The 13,949-nt window shown below is 33.7% G+C and overlaps 1 protein-coding gene across 1 annotated transcript; it reads right to left on the reverse strand.

The window, feature by feature from the left end:
* Positions 1–574: 574 nt before the first annotated feature.
* Positions 575–3,925, reverse strand: PSF1 (partner of SLD five 1). The gene is made up of 7 exons (XM_039041383.2): positions 3,785–3,925; positions 3,550–3,691; positions 2,854–2,921; positions 1,534–1,647; positions 1,252–1,417; positions 1,007–1,159; positions 575–927 (listed from the first exon to the last, which is right to left on the reverse strand). Exons 2-7 carry the CDS (start codon positions 3,622–3,624, stop codon positions 901–903), a joined length of 603 nt encoding a protein of 200 aa, XP_038897311.1. The 5' UTR covers positions 3,625–3,691; positions 3,785–3,925; the 3' UTR covers positions 575–900.
* Between the last annotated feature and the right edge of the window lie 10,024 nt (positions 3,926–13,949).

Consider the following 13,949-nt stretch of genomic DNA (forward strand, 5'->3'; position numbering starts at 1 on the left):
TATAACATTTTGAAACTAAAGACTAAATTAAAACCAAACTTAAAACCTAAGAACTAAGTGTATAACATTTTAAAACCTAGAGATTAAATAGAAACTTTGGATCAAAAAGATATTTTTTCCTCGAATAAATCCTACTAAAAAATGCTTTACAAACTTGGTATCAAATATTACCATTGTAATCAATAATTCTAGTTCTTCAACAAGGATCTATGAAACATCTTTTCATTTATAGTACCTTTCCATTTAAATATTTCAAACTAAATCTACAATCAAGGAACTAAAACATATAATAAGAATAATGAAAACTAAATGTATATAAAACAAAAGTAGTTGAAACTTGAATGCTATTAAATTTATAAAAGTATTTGAAATAGGAAAACTAAATCTAGATATTGTTAAAAAAAATGTATATAAATCTCTACAAGTAATTAAAACATGAAAATCAAATATGCCTTAGAACAGTAATCTTTAACATGGACTTCAAGATGGGTGAGAGTGGGTTAATCATTTTTCTGATTAATATCATCTATAAAATGAAAAATAAAATGAAAAATTGAGGGAGACTCGCCTTAAGTAAATCCACTGGAAAGAAAAATTAGTATGAATTTCTGGACAAGCTTTTTATTTGACTCGCTTCAGATGGGGTGTACTAACAAACCATTAGAATGGGTGTCAACACGACTATAACTCAACTGACATAAAACTCACTATCAACTTTGAGATTAGAGATTCAATTTCCTCCCGTAACATATTATATATATATAAATAAAGGAAAAGAAACTCCACTTTAAAAGTAATTTACAGAAATGGGATGGCTCACACTTTCTTTCCCCTCTTATCTCATTTGGCTCTCAGTATACAACAAACAGCTCCAACTAAACTCCATCTTCAGTGAAACGGTCAGCCTCTAAGCTCCTCCATCAACCCCTGTTTTGAAATAATACAAGTTTAGAAGACATTTAAACAAGCAATATCAAGAATTACCAAAGTTTACTGAGATTCCCACCCGTGAGATGTATTGTTCAGCATCTGTTCGTTTAAGAAAATGTATGGAATGAAGTGCAAAATTTGCTGTTTTATCATCACTCAGTACGATTCCTTCGCCGATATCATCGAGCACCCTCACCTGGATATAAGGATCCTTAGGTGGCACCATATCCTGCCAATGATAAATTTGGAAATCTCAGTGTGAGGAATTTGAGTTCCAAATGTAAAGAATGTATTATTGTAAAGTCTGGTGTTTGAAATTACCACAGTCAAATCCAACTCTAGTTTTGACATATATTCTTTCACACGTGCAGAATGCTTCTTGAAATACTCTTCCTCTGAGTTGCTGAGCTTCTCTTGTATTTCCGGTGGAATCATAGATCCTACTATCTTCCATATCAAACTTCTTATAATCTCAGCTCGATTATGCCTGCGTGTTCATGTATAAAGCCATTTGATTGGAAAATAATAGTAGAATTATCTCAAACCCACCAAACCAGAAAAAAAAGGCAGTTCCTCAAAGTTATCTCACAATATTACACTTACACATAAGCCATAAGGCAACGTTTATTGCGAACTAATGCAAGGTGGTGAATGAGTGCACCAAAATGATCTTCATTCTTAGTTGTCTGAAGATCTAATCCTTCTTCCTGTACTTTCCTGTTTCATATTTTCATCAGCTATATATTGAGTCATCCTGAAAGTAATAATAACAGCCAATGCATCTAGACCAGCACTTAAAAGCATATAATTGAAGACTAATTAGAATGGAGAATAATGGCTGCGTTAAAATTCATTGGTTTGGGAGCTCTCACAACCAGAGCGACAGTGAATACATGGCTGTTCAACTTTCACCATTTGGTCTTTAGTTTAAGAGACATGACAAGATGTAGAATTTGGATTAACTTTTTTTTTTTTTTATTTGATATCTGTGAGTGTCCGAGCCAGCTTATGCACACCTCGGCTAATCTCACGGGACAACCCACCTAACCTTACAACATTTGGGTGTCAAGAAAACTCGTAGAATATTAAATCCTAAGTAGGTGGCCAACATGGATTCAACCCATGACCTCTCAACCCTTTATCAAGTAGATGTTCCCTTAGAATTTGGATCAACCTTCCAAGTTTATTAGATGTACCTTCAACCAAATGTGAGCATAATGCATAGGATTGGGATGAAAAATCCTCCTTTCATACTTTTGTACTTCAATGAGATAGAAAATGTCTTGTGACATCCATGTGACACAATGAGTAAAAAATATACTGCAGTAAACTTCAGGACTATCGTGATTAGTTAATTTACGGGGATAATTCCTAGTATGCAGATTGCAACTATAGAACGTGAATTTCATAGGAACATGGATGAAAAATTCTCAAACTATAACTTGTTAAGTCAGAATTACCTCAAGTTCATATCTTATAGTTAGCCTCAACCAAAGACACCTGTCCATAGGATAAAGAAAGCTCCTAAGAGCTACTGACATAAATGAAGCATTGAGTTGGCTTCTGTTATTGAAGCTTCCATGCCATATAAGGAGGCCATAGTGAGAAGAGTTTGGATAAAAGAAATATCAGTTGATGGTGTTCACAAGAAGGCCATACGAGACCATATGCAATATCCGTGATAAAACCGCTATGAAAAAAATGTGAACCTCTACCATTTCTCAAGACTGCTCTCCTTAATTATATACAGCTGAACTGTTATTCAACCAAAAGAGCACACTCTTACAAGCAGTTTAACTACCTTCTTTTTTTTCTACCAAACAGTTTAATAGCAACGAATTAAAGGTAACCTGCAACAATCAGCTAAAACTAAATATCATATCAATTAATGAAATATGTGAATAAAAAGGTAGAATCTTTAACCTAATCAAGGACTGAAGCTCAAGATGATGCTGCTGGCATTCTGAAATAACCTGTTCAAATAGGTCGCTCTGAAGAAACACAGGGAACAACAAGTAGAAAAACAAAAGGGGAAAATTTAGAAATAATATAAATTTTCTAAAGATGGAGGGAGAGAAGAGGCAGAAAAGTAGAAAAATATATTGCATAGCTTGACTCAAGGACATTGAACAAGGTGAATTGAGAGACAAATGACTGCGATCACAAGCAACCATAATTCCTTATAAAGTCATCACCATAACAAATGGGTATCCAGATTCCAAAAACAGAGAATATTTAAAAACTAAACAAAAACCGTGCAGTTAATTGTAGACACACACACACACACACAATAAAACATTAACGGGTCGACAATGCTTATGCTGTTCGATCAATTAGTTCCAAGTGTATAACAGGCACTTTAAAAGAACCCAGTAGTATTGAAAACAAGCAAAATATATTTACACCTAAAAACACTTTTTTAAGCAATTACAAAGTCAATCCACAAATACGCCCTATGTTTATTAAAATAAAACATTCGTCAAGTAGTTCAAACATTTCACCAACTATAATTGTTTCATTATCTGTCCAGGATTTTGATTAATTTCAACTCAAGAACAAGAACAGATGGTCACAACCTCAGTTGGTACATATATGCAACAATAAAACAAGTAAACTCACATTGAAGTGTGTTAGCTGTCCTTTCTCGCCGCTTGTTAACTCTTTCACCAACTGGCATGCTTTTCTTCCATACATATTCAGATTTCACCTACCTCACGAAAAATTTCCCCTCCAAATCCTCGTTACTATGCAAGATCGAGACCTACACGAAAGGAATTGCGCAAATGAAATCTAAATCAGAAATAGATGGTGGAGAAAGAGAATCAATAGGGTTTAGATTGCAAATTGAAAGTACCTATCGAAAAACTTCTGAGCATCCGCTGGTAATTGAATTCCTGTTCCGTTGGGCAGAGAAAAAGAGTAGAGGAATTGGAGGAACGAAGTTCTGAATTAGGGATTTGGAACTTTGCTTTCTGTAAATATCGATTTAAGAGATGAACTGGCGGGAAATCAAGTTGTGGGTCAAGGAAAGGCAACAGTTGGTTCGGTTTGTAGTCCCAACCGAGATCAAACCGAACCGCTCGGTCGGTTCTTCTCAGCTTTGACCGTTTATTGCCCATTAGAGCTGGAGAATTGTGAATCTGAGGAAAAATCAAACCAAAAAGAGAGAAGGGGAAGGTTGCAATGGTTGTCCGTCTGTTGCGACGCCGCTACGGCGAAGAAGACGACGGCGGGGAGCTTGGAGGAGAAAGGTGAAAACTTGGGAATCTAGGATAACCGGATAAGTGATGAAAATGTTTATTATAATATTTTGGTTCGACCCGGTTTAGTTCGGTTCATATGTAAACCAAATCATTAGATCGGTCTGACTAAATTTTGGATTCTTTCGAATTTTAATGTTACGTTCCACTTGTCGAAGATGCAAATTGGGTTGGTGGGTTTTTTTTCCCCTTTTTTAAAGAGTTTTTTTTTTCCACAAAATATTATTTCTACATCATATATTTCATAAATATTCGAAAATTTAACTTATTGATTACGATTTTATACCAAATTAACCTTTTTCATTTTAATTTCAACATATTCGTAATATTGATTACATATTTTCTATTTTAACTAACTTTAATAAATTTTTATTTTCATTTTCTTAATTCAATTTTTTTTTTCATAATTGCATTACCTTGAGTTTGGTAGATTTTGTTTAAGTTAGTTTCATATTCATTTAATGCGTAATTTTTTTAAAAAAAAATTCTTTTTTTTGGAAAATTTCCACTAACTAGATTATTTCATTCCACTTTGAGTTTCTCCAACAAAAACCATCCCATTTTTTATTTTTTCGTTTTTCATCTACATTTCGTTTTTATGTATACGAAACTTATTTTACATATATATGATGTTTATATCAAATGTATTTATAACAAGTTTTCAAAGTTAGATATGTACCCATATTAATATATATATATATCGAGTACCCTGTCACATATACATAGGTATATTTAGCTATTTTGCAAATATATAGCTCATATTATATAACAATAATGCTAATACTTGATAAATTAAGACAAAAACTAAGATAGTTGATATTTTCGGATTGTTTGAAATAAACTAAGTATTCAAAATTGAAAACAAAATGTAGAAATAAACCACGTACATGTACTATCTACTACATTTTCATAGTATATATAGTACATAATACAAAGTATATAAACCTTCAGTAGATCTAAACTAAAGGTCGGTCGACTAGATATATCTTGGAAAGCTTGTCGTAATGTTGTCAAATCCATGAAGTTTTGTTCTCTTCGCTTTTGTTGGAGTTTCATTTGTGGGCCAGATTCATTTGCTCATGCTTTCTAGACATTTCTTCTATCGATTCCATATCTATTCCATTCGTCCTTATCAATAGAGGTGTTGGAATAAATGATATGTAACATTTCATGTAAAGTTGCATTGTTTCATGAATGAATATGTCATTTTGAAAACAACCAACTTGAAGAAGAGATATAACTGTTCGAATGGCCACGAATAGTCTATAAATATACCTCTTCTTCAAATTGCATTTAACAACTTTTTCATAAGCATTTTTCTCCCATAAAACTTTTCTTCCTTTTATAAATTTGTGCAAGTTCAGTTTATTTCCACAAAATATAGTTCGTTGGATCTTGTGGACGGGGTGCTATTTCCATAAGAAAGTTAATCTCTTCTATTTTGGAAGACAGTTACTCATGAAACTCATGCACTAGAGTGAGTAAAATTGTCTCAAGCTGATAACGTGAAAATATTGGGCTCAGATTCTTGTTTGTATATCAGGTTCTATATTTTCGAACTTTTTGTGATATTACTATCCTTACAATAGTCTTAAGACAATTTTTTACTTTTTTTTTTTCTGTTTTGTTTCAATTTTTCCCCTCTCACTTTATCTCGTTGTATAGACTTTGTACATAACCATGTCGTTGTTGTTGTGTTTGTAATCCATTTTGTCCTTGTGTGCATATTCTTATTGTTCTAGATTTAGTACTTTCCATTGTGTGCATGTTGTTTTTCCTTTTTAATTGTTTTGTCTTAGGAAAATTTGTGAAAATACAATTATTATGTTTTTTTTATTCAAGTGAAATCTGCACAACGTTTTGAATATAAATATCTTTTGAAAAACTAGAAAAAAAAGATTTAAAGAAAAACACCAGTTTGCACCAGTTTCTCTCTTTTACCAGCAATCCACGGAGAGAAGATTAGTGGGAGAGAAAAGAAAAGTTGTGTTGCTTTATTGGTTTTTAAAAAAAATTGAATTTTCTCTCTATATAAAGATGTTATATTTTAGAATTATTTATACATATATATAATATTTTGATTTTGATATTGCTTTATTGGTTTTTTTTTAAAAAAATTGAATTCTCTCTCTAAATTGTTGACAATTTGTTGCATCTGTGATTTGCAAGAAATTTCAGGTTGTATTTTGTGATTGAGTCACATTTTTGTGGTTTTGCTTCAAAAGGTTATTTTTTTAAAAAAAAATAAATTAAATGGTATCTGCATTAATTTCTTAACAAACTTTTTGCATACATGAGATACAATATGTTGGTGTATTATCATTATTTGTTAAAAAATTTTGTTATGCAAACTTGAATTATTGAATTATTTGTGATATTTTCTTCATTGAAAGTGAGTTTAATTGGTCACTGGAAGCTGATTGATTATGATTTTTTTTCTCTCTTGGCTTAACTTAAAAAATTACAAAAATATCTCTCTCTTTCAAATTGATTGTGTTTTGGAAGTACAATTATATGGTGTGAGTGAGATATTTCATATTCTATTTTAGAAGAGATGGTCCTCCGTAGTATTTTTCCATAGGTTGAAACCAATATTTCTTTTAGCATGAGTTCACCATTTGGCGTATGTGCAGTAGATTATTGTTTGATGTTATACAAGAATTTTGCATTTATAGAGTTATGTGTATGAGAATGATGATTGGCTTATTTTGGTATATTATGCATAATGGGTATCAAGCATAATGTTCTCATGTCATTTTACGTTTCAAGCCTAATAAATAATGTCTCAAGTTTATTTGTTGCCTCATTGATTTTATTTCGTAAGAACTTGTTCACTAAAGTTATTACTTTAGTTCACAATTATTTAGTGGTCGCTTTTACATAAATGTCATCAACGATACAAAATCTTGCACTATTTTTTGTGGAAATCATGGAGAAATTTAATGGTCATAATTCCAAATGATGACAAGAATATCTTCAACTTTGTCAAGATTTTCGAAAGAACATACTATTATAATATTTGAAGGAGAAACCAACAAAGAAAAGTTCTTTGCATTTGAGGCATAGAAACATATGCATAATATTTATGCAAGAGCCACATTTTGAATGGACTAGATAACACATTATATAATGTTTATATTGGTGGATTTGGCAAAAATTTATGGAAAAATCTACGGGCATCATTAGAGAAAAATAATATATATAAGACAAAGATGTCATAGCAATGAAATTTATAGTCAGAAATTTTCTGATCTATAAAATAATGGATTCCAAAATCAAGTTAAGACACATTTTGTGAATATGTCTCCCCATGGTTGAAGGTTAATTATATTTTATATGGAATCCCATATATGAAAAGTATAGGAAATTCCTTGTGAATTATGGAAAGGTTAAAACCTTTCTAAAAATTTTATTTATTGTGAGGTATCTGGGAAAAGTAACTATTCCTCACTTGATAATCCAAGTTTGAGAATATTCCTATGACAATTTAAAAAGAGGTTAGGATATGTTTGAGTTGGCTACAGAATTTTGTATGGTATTCTTAAAGTGTGAGATCACAAAATTTTTGTATGATATTCCTAAAGTATAAATACAACCTAAACCTCTTTAGTGAATAATAATAAGTCTCGACATATATGATGAAGATTTAATACAATTAGACAACTACTTTCTTGTGGGATTATCACAATTGACTTTGTAAGGTCAGAAAATAATGTTGCAGATCTGCTTGTAAAAAGCCTAACTAGAAAGTTGGTTACTAGAAAGTTGGTTGAAAGTTCATTGAGGAGACTGGGATTAAAGCCTTTAATTTTAAAATGTTAACTAGAGAGGTAACCCAACCTAGTTGACTGGAGATCCCAATATCTAGGTTCAATAGGCAAACTGATCTCTAGATAACTTAGTGAGCACTGCATGAATTGTTTTTACCCATTCTAAGGATGACGAGACAATGCAAGTATGGTTTTAGGGTAAGCATTGTGTTTTTAATGATTTCTATAAGTTTTTAAATAATTATTTATGAAAAGAGCATATACGATGTTCTTTATAGGAATCACCTATGTGAGTGTAAAGGGGTCGCTTCTATGAGAATTCTAAGGAGAATTCTCTAAAACACTCATGAGACCAGACGGTGTTCAAAGTCACAATGAACATAGTTATGAGAACAAACTTTGTTATATTGAGAAATTGTGTGACTTCAATTGTCTTAATTTACTCTAGAACAGTTGACAATGCAAGGCATCAAGTCCACTAATCAACCAAGTAAACTCGATTGATGTCATTGATGCGTTGTGAATATGATGACATAATGGTGTGTTTTGCGATGGTGGTGTATGCGTTACACATGCAAGTTTTCCTAGTAAAATCCAAGTACAAATCCTACTAGGTTGTCTGGTAAGTTCAGGGTCGAACACAGGGAATACTGAGACAATATGTGACGGTAATTTTAGATTCCTTTGCGGCGACAAACAAAACAATAAGTTGGTTGGTGTGTTTGTTTAAAATATAAATCCTATGCGGTGGAATTGAGGAAATAGTTAATAACAGTGAAAGTTATAATGCGTATGCGGAGAATAGGTTGAAAAGGATTTAGCTGGCACTTCCTAAGATTACGTTCAAGTTATGTGATCATGCTACACACATACAACAGCATGTCATCTCTCAATGCAAATGCTATAGTTCCTAATTTTAGAACGCATACGATTTATACAATAATATCTATAGGACTTATGTCTAAGCCTCTATTCTTGTCTATGCGATGATGAAACACACATATACACAAAGAAACCACATACTATCATATCCTATTTCTAAGGTGCATGCGATGCACGATAGCAAACAAAACTTATCTCTAAGTTTCTATCTCTTTCTTATACAGTTCTAATCTAATTTTCTCAAGCCTAGATTCTAACCTAACTCTCTCAAGTCTAGGTTCTTTTTTTAGACTACTCTCTCAAGTATCTCTAAGGGTGATGGACGCATACATAATACAAGATGATCGCATAAAGTGAAGATCTCAGGTCATGCTAGCTAAGTGCTTCTCAACCCATTCGAAAGTTTAGTTACTCATGCGTAATGTAAATAGAGTGAATACATGTAAAGATGCAAATTCCATTTTATAAATGAAATCAGAATACAGAATGACAATTGTAAGTAAGGATAGGGAGCCTAGTAGCAATGTCTTGCTTCTCGAGGCTTTTACACTGTGTTTTTACTCTACTCTGCCTGAAAGAATATTTTTGCTTTCGCAAGAGTTGGCCCTCTCTCCGTTCTCAATGCTTCAGGGGGTCTCTCGAGCTGACTAAGAATGATATTTTGGCATCTTCTCTCTTCGCTCGCCTCCGCCTTCTAAGTATAAAAATTACAGGCTATGACTATTTATTATCTCTATGTATATGGTGAAAGAGAACTCCAAAATTCTGAACTGCCGAACCACTGTTAACGAAGGTGGCCTTCAGTATTTATAGAGCTTCAAGGTGAAGGGCTTTTCTCTCAAATGATTGCAATGATGGGATGTCATTAAATCTTTTTTTGATGGGCGATTAATGGTCATCGAAAAGTTGAGTGTATTTGTATGTCGTTAACGGCTTGTCAACTAAATTCGGATTCAACCATCATCAGATTTCTGTCCCATCATGAGTTATTAAGCTTTCACCTTGATGCGCCTTCTCTATGCGACCACCTTCTTGAGCAGATCTTCGCGAACACATACGATCGCATATCATTGCGGTCATAATCTTCTAATACGCTCGGACGCTGAATTCCTTGGATCACAATTCTGCCTTGCGCCAACGCATTTTCCTGCACAAAATACGTAAATTAGCTGCTTTAATGCAATGGGCGCATGCGATCACAATGTTCTCAACCTAATGCTTTTGGACACGATTTTACATATTTTTACCATCGCAATCCTACATTGTTTTATATCTTTGCATTGTAATAACGTGCATTTCTGCCCGTTATCAGTCACTAGGAAAAGTTCAAAGTTTTGCTACTTATCTCAAAGCAGATTCTTCATTGGGAAATATTGAACGTCTTCTTTTGTTTGATCTTAAATTGTCAACTTACCATTTATGGGAGATTATTGGAATAAATGATATGTGTCATTTCGTGTAAAGTTGCATTATTTCATGAATAAATATGTCCTTTTGAAAATAACCAACTTGAAGAAGAGACACGACTATTCGAATGGCCACGAATAGTCTATAAATATGTCTCTTCTTCAAATTGCGTTTAACAACTTTTTCATAAGAATTTTTCTCTCATAAAACTTTTCTCCTTTTTTTTTAATAAAATTTTGCAAGTTCGGCTTATTTCCACAAAGTGAAGTTCATTGGATCTTGTGGACGGGGTGCTACTTCCATAAGAAAGTTAATCTATTATATCCTAGGAGACAATTACTCATGAAACTCAGACACTAGAGTGAGTAAAATTGTCTTAAGGAGACAACGTGGAGTCGTTGGGCTCAGATTCTTTTCGGTATATCAAGTTCTATATTTTTTTTTACTTTTGGTGATATTACTATCTGTACAACAAGAGGATGCTTCTCCATCGTTGCTTGCAAGAAAAGAGAAAGAAAATTGTGTGCAAGTTTTGCAAAGAATAAAGCCTGGTTGTCTACAAGCAGTGGAGCTTTCATCGTCATTTTCCATACTCCACATTTTTTTACTTAAGATTTTTTCAATTAGAGTATAGTTTAATGGATTAATATATGAACTATCTTCAATTCCTACCCACCATTAGTGAACTAAAAAATAAGTTATAAACTTCATATGGGTCATTTGAAAAAAAAAATGTATCTACATGAATAATGGATTGTCCTTTTGTATTAATAAGGGTCAACTTAAATATGTATGTATACATGAAAACCATTAAGGGGTATTTGGTGTCTTGGGCATGCTCGTCTAGGATAATGTTAGCCCATGGCTGCATGTCCAAACCATCCTCAACCATCCTATTTTTTAGTCTTGTAATTAGTTTAGAAAGTTATTTTTTTTTTATTTCAAGTTATTTTTCATGTGAGTGACCAATTGCCACTTTTGATATGCAAGCTAGGCATTTTACAAATTACTCAGAATGCACTATAGGAGAGACCATTAGTCAACTCCGTGACCGATGTATTGATGCACCTTTTGCAATCAAAGCTTTCTTGCAACTGTCAGTCTTTAATGTATTCTTTAATGATGTTTTCAATGCTTTTCCTCTCTCACATTTTATGAAATCATTTTCTCTCAAAATGTGAGTGGAGGCTATGTCATATACCGATGTTGTCCGCGACTTTCAATTTTCATATGGCTGACTTGCTCACCGGATTAGAGCAAGTGTTGCACAATCGTCTGTCCCATATACGAAAGTCTGCGATTATGACAAGTGGTATAAGAGCTTAGTTAGCTCCTTGGCTAGTAAAGTCTGCAATCATGTTTGCAACGAAGCAATTGTCAAAGTCGCTATCTGAACGACTTACTGAGATTGAAGAGCAATTTTTGTATATGAGGGAATTACCCGACGAGGTGAGATACGTCCAAAATCGCCTTGATGGATCAGAGGAAAAAAGTTGAAGGAATTGAGGCACTAAATGCCCGAGTAGATGGGTTACTAATAAAAGAATTGACGCTGAGAGTTGACTCGTTGAACCACAAGACTACACCACCTGGTAGTCTTGAGTGTAGGGATAACTCCACGAGGTTTGTCACATACATGGAGGAGTGTGTCGAAAAGCTTGATAGTTCGTAGAAGAACATGCTAAAATTGTTCAATGACCTGACTGGCGAATTTAGAGCAACCATAGATGCCATCAAAGCTGAGATGACAGAAATGAAGACACAAGTGAATTTAACAATGTGTGCGGTGGGGAACCAGACCTCGATGGGAGATCGATCATGAGATTGAACTGGTGCTGGGAACCAAACTGCCAGTGGAAAATGATTACCGGATGGCTCCTCCGAAACTCACTGAACTCAGGAAGCAACTAGATGAGGTACCGAATGCAGGCTTTATCCGCCCAGCAAGCGCCCTATGCGGCCCTAATCCTGTTTCAGAAAAAGAAGGATGGAACGTTACAGCTGTGTATCGATTAAAAGGATTTGAACAAAGTCACGGTTTGCAACAAGTACCCTCTGTCGATTATAGCTGATTTATTTGATCAGTTGAATGGAACTTGATACTTTACGAAGCTTGACTTCTAATCGGATTATTATCAAATTCGCATAGCAGAAGGTGACGAATCGAAGACCACTTGCGTGACAAGATATGGAGCTTTCAAATTTCTTGTTATGCCTTTTGGTCTGACGAATGCTCCAGCAACATTCTGTACCATGATGAACCAAGTTTTTCATGAGTATCTCGACCAGTTTTTGGTGGTTTATCTGGATGACATAATCGTTTATAGTCCTACCCTGGAAGAATACCAAGTTCACCTCTGACTAGTTTTTGATAAGCTGTGATAGAATCAGTTGTATGTCAAGAAAAAGAAATGTGCTTTTGCGCAACGACGAATAAACTTCTTAGGACACGTAATTGAATATAGAAAGATTGGAATGGATAGTGATGATAGCACCGAAAATGTGCTATATTCCTCTATTTAATTCAGGATCGTAAAGTTATTTAATGTGTTTAAATTGATGGTTTTGTAGGATTCGAGTGTACAAGAGGTTGAACGAAGCATTCAGGATAAAAAGACACTAAAATGGCCAAGATAGGAGCTAAGTTGCACAAATGGAGAAAGTAGGCCAAGAAATTTACTTAATTTTGCCCAGCCAGAGCATTGGAACGCTCAAATTGAGCGTCGTGACGCTGAAAAGCAGTAGCCAACCATTCCGTGAAGAACAGGGCAGCGTTGCAATGCTACGAACATGAAGGCGGACGCGCAAAGATAAGACAGCGTTGCAACGCTGCAAAAACTTCTATAAATATACCATTAGTCCAAACTTAGGTCACACACAAAGAAATATACAGCCACCACTCTGCTTTTACTCGATTTTTCTCTCTTCTCTAACCAGATTATCATAATTTCTTACTCATAATTTATCTTGAATTTGTGGCTAAAGGGTAAGTACTTAGCTTGGGTTTCGTAGTTTATTTCCATTCCATTTCGTTCTTGAGACTTTTGTTGTAATTAGTTGAGATTATTCTGAATTGTATGAGATTTATCTTGAATTTGTTATTCAATCTGTCTTGCATTAGATAATCTAACTAATTGGTTATGTTTGTATGATTAATTGATTTGATTGCCCCTAATTTGTAATCCTTAGGTAGTAATCACCTAGAAGCAAGGGTTAAGTAAAGTTTGTGAAGTTAAATTGGGATTTCATTTAATAAACATTACTTTCTAACCTAGATATTTCTTGCTTAAATAATTGATTAGACAATGAAAATCGTTTGTTTGACTTAGTGTTTCCCTTAATTTTAATGTTTGTTGATTTATTGATTAGTTGAGGATTCTCACTTTTCTTTGAATTAACTTGATTTTACGGACTATCAGTTATGATTCTAATCGAGTAGACTAAGTTTTAATTGGAATATTCTCGCATTGATATTTTGAATAAGTCTATGATAGAATTGAAAAGTAATGGTATAAACTAGAATAAACCAAGCTAAGTGTTTTGTTTCAATTAATACTTTTACACAATATTCTCTCAATTTACGTCGTGCATTTTTATTTTTTGCACAATTTACGATTTTCACTCCCCCTCCCGGTTACATCCTATAAGCTTCAAACTTGAGAAATCCAAATTGGCTCTTTGTGGATCGACGCAGGACTTG

Source organism: Benincasa hispida, chromosome 9, assembly GCF_027475165.1.
Source record: "Benincasa hispida cultivar pf3 chromosome 9, pf3_genome.v1.1, whole genome shotgun sequence".
In the NCBI taxonomy this organism is placed as follows: Eukaryota; Viridiplantae; Streptophyta; class Magnoliopsida; order Cucurbitales; family Cucurbitaceae; genus Benincasa; species Benincasa hispida.

Excerpts from the sequence above, each read along its gene's own strand:
- PSF1 (XM_039041383.2), bottom strand. The coding sequence starts at position 3,624 with ATGTATGGAAGAAAAGCATGCCAGTTGGTGAAAGAGTTAACAAGCGGC. Across the intron at positions 1,648-2,853 it reads GAGCTTCAGTCCTTGATTAG|GAAAGTACAGGAAGAAGGAT; the intron begins GTTAAAGATTCT and ends AATATGAAACAG. Across the intron at positions 1,418-1,533 it reads CGTTGCCTTATGGCTTATGT|GCATAATCGAGCTGAGATTA; the intron begins GTAAGTGTAATA and ends ATGAACACGCAG.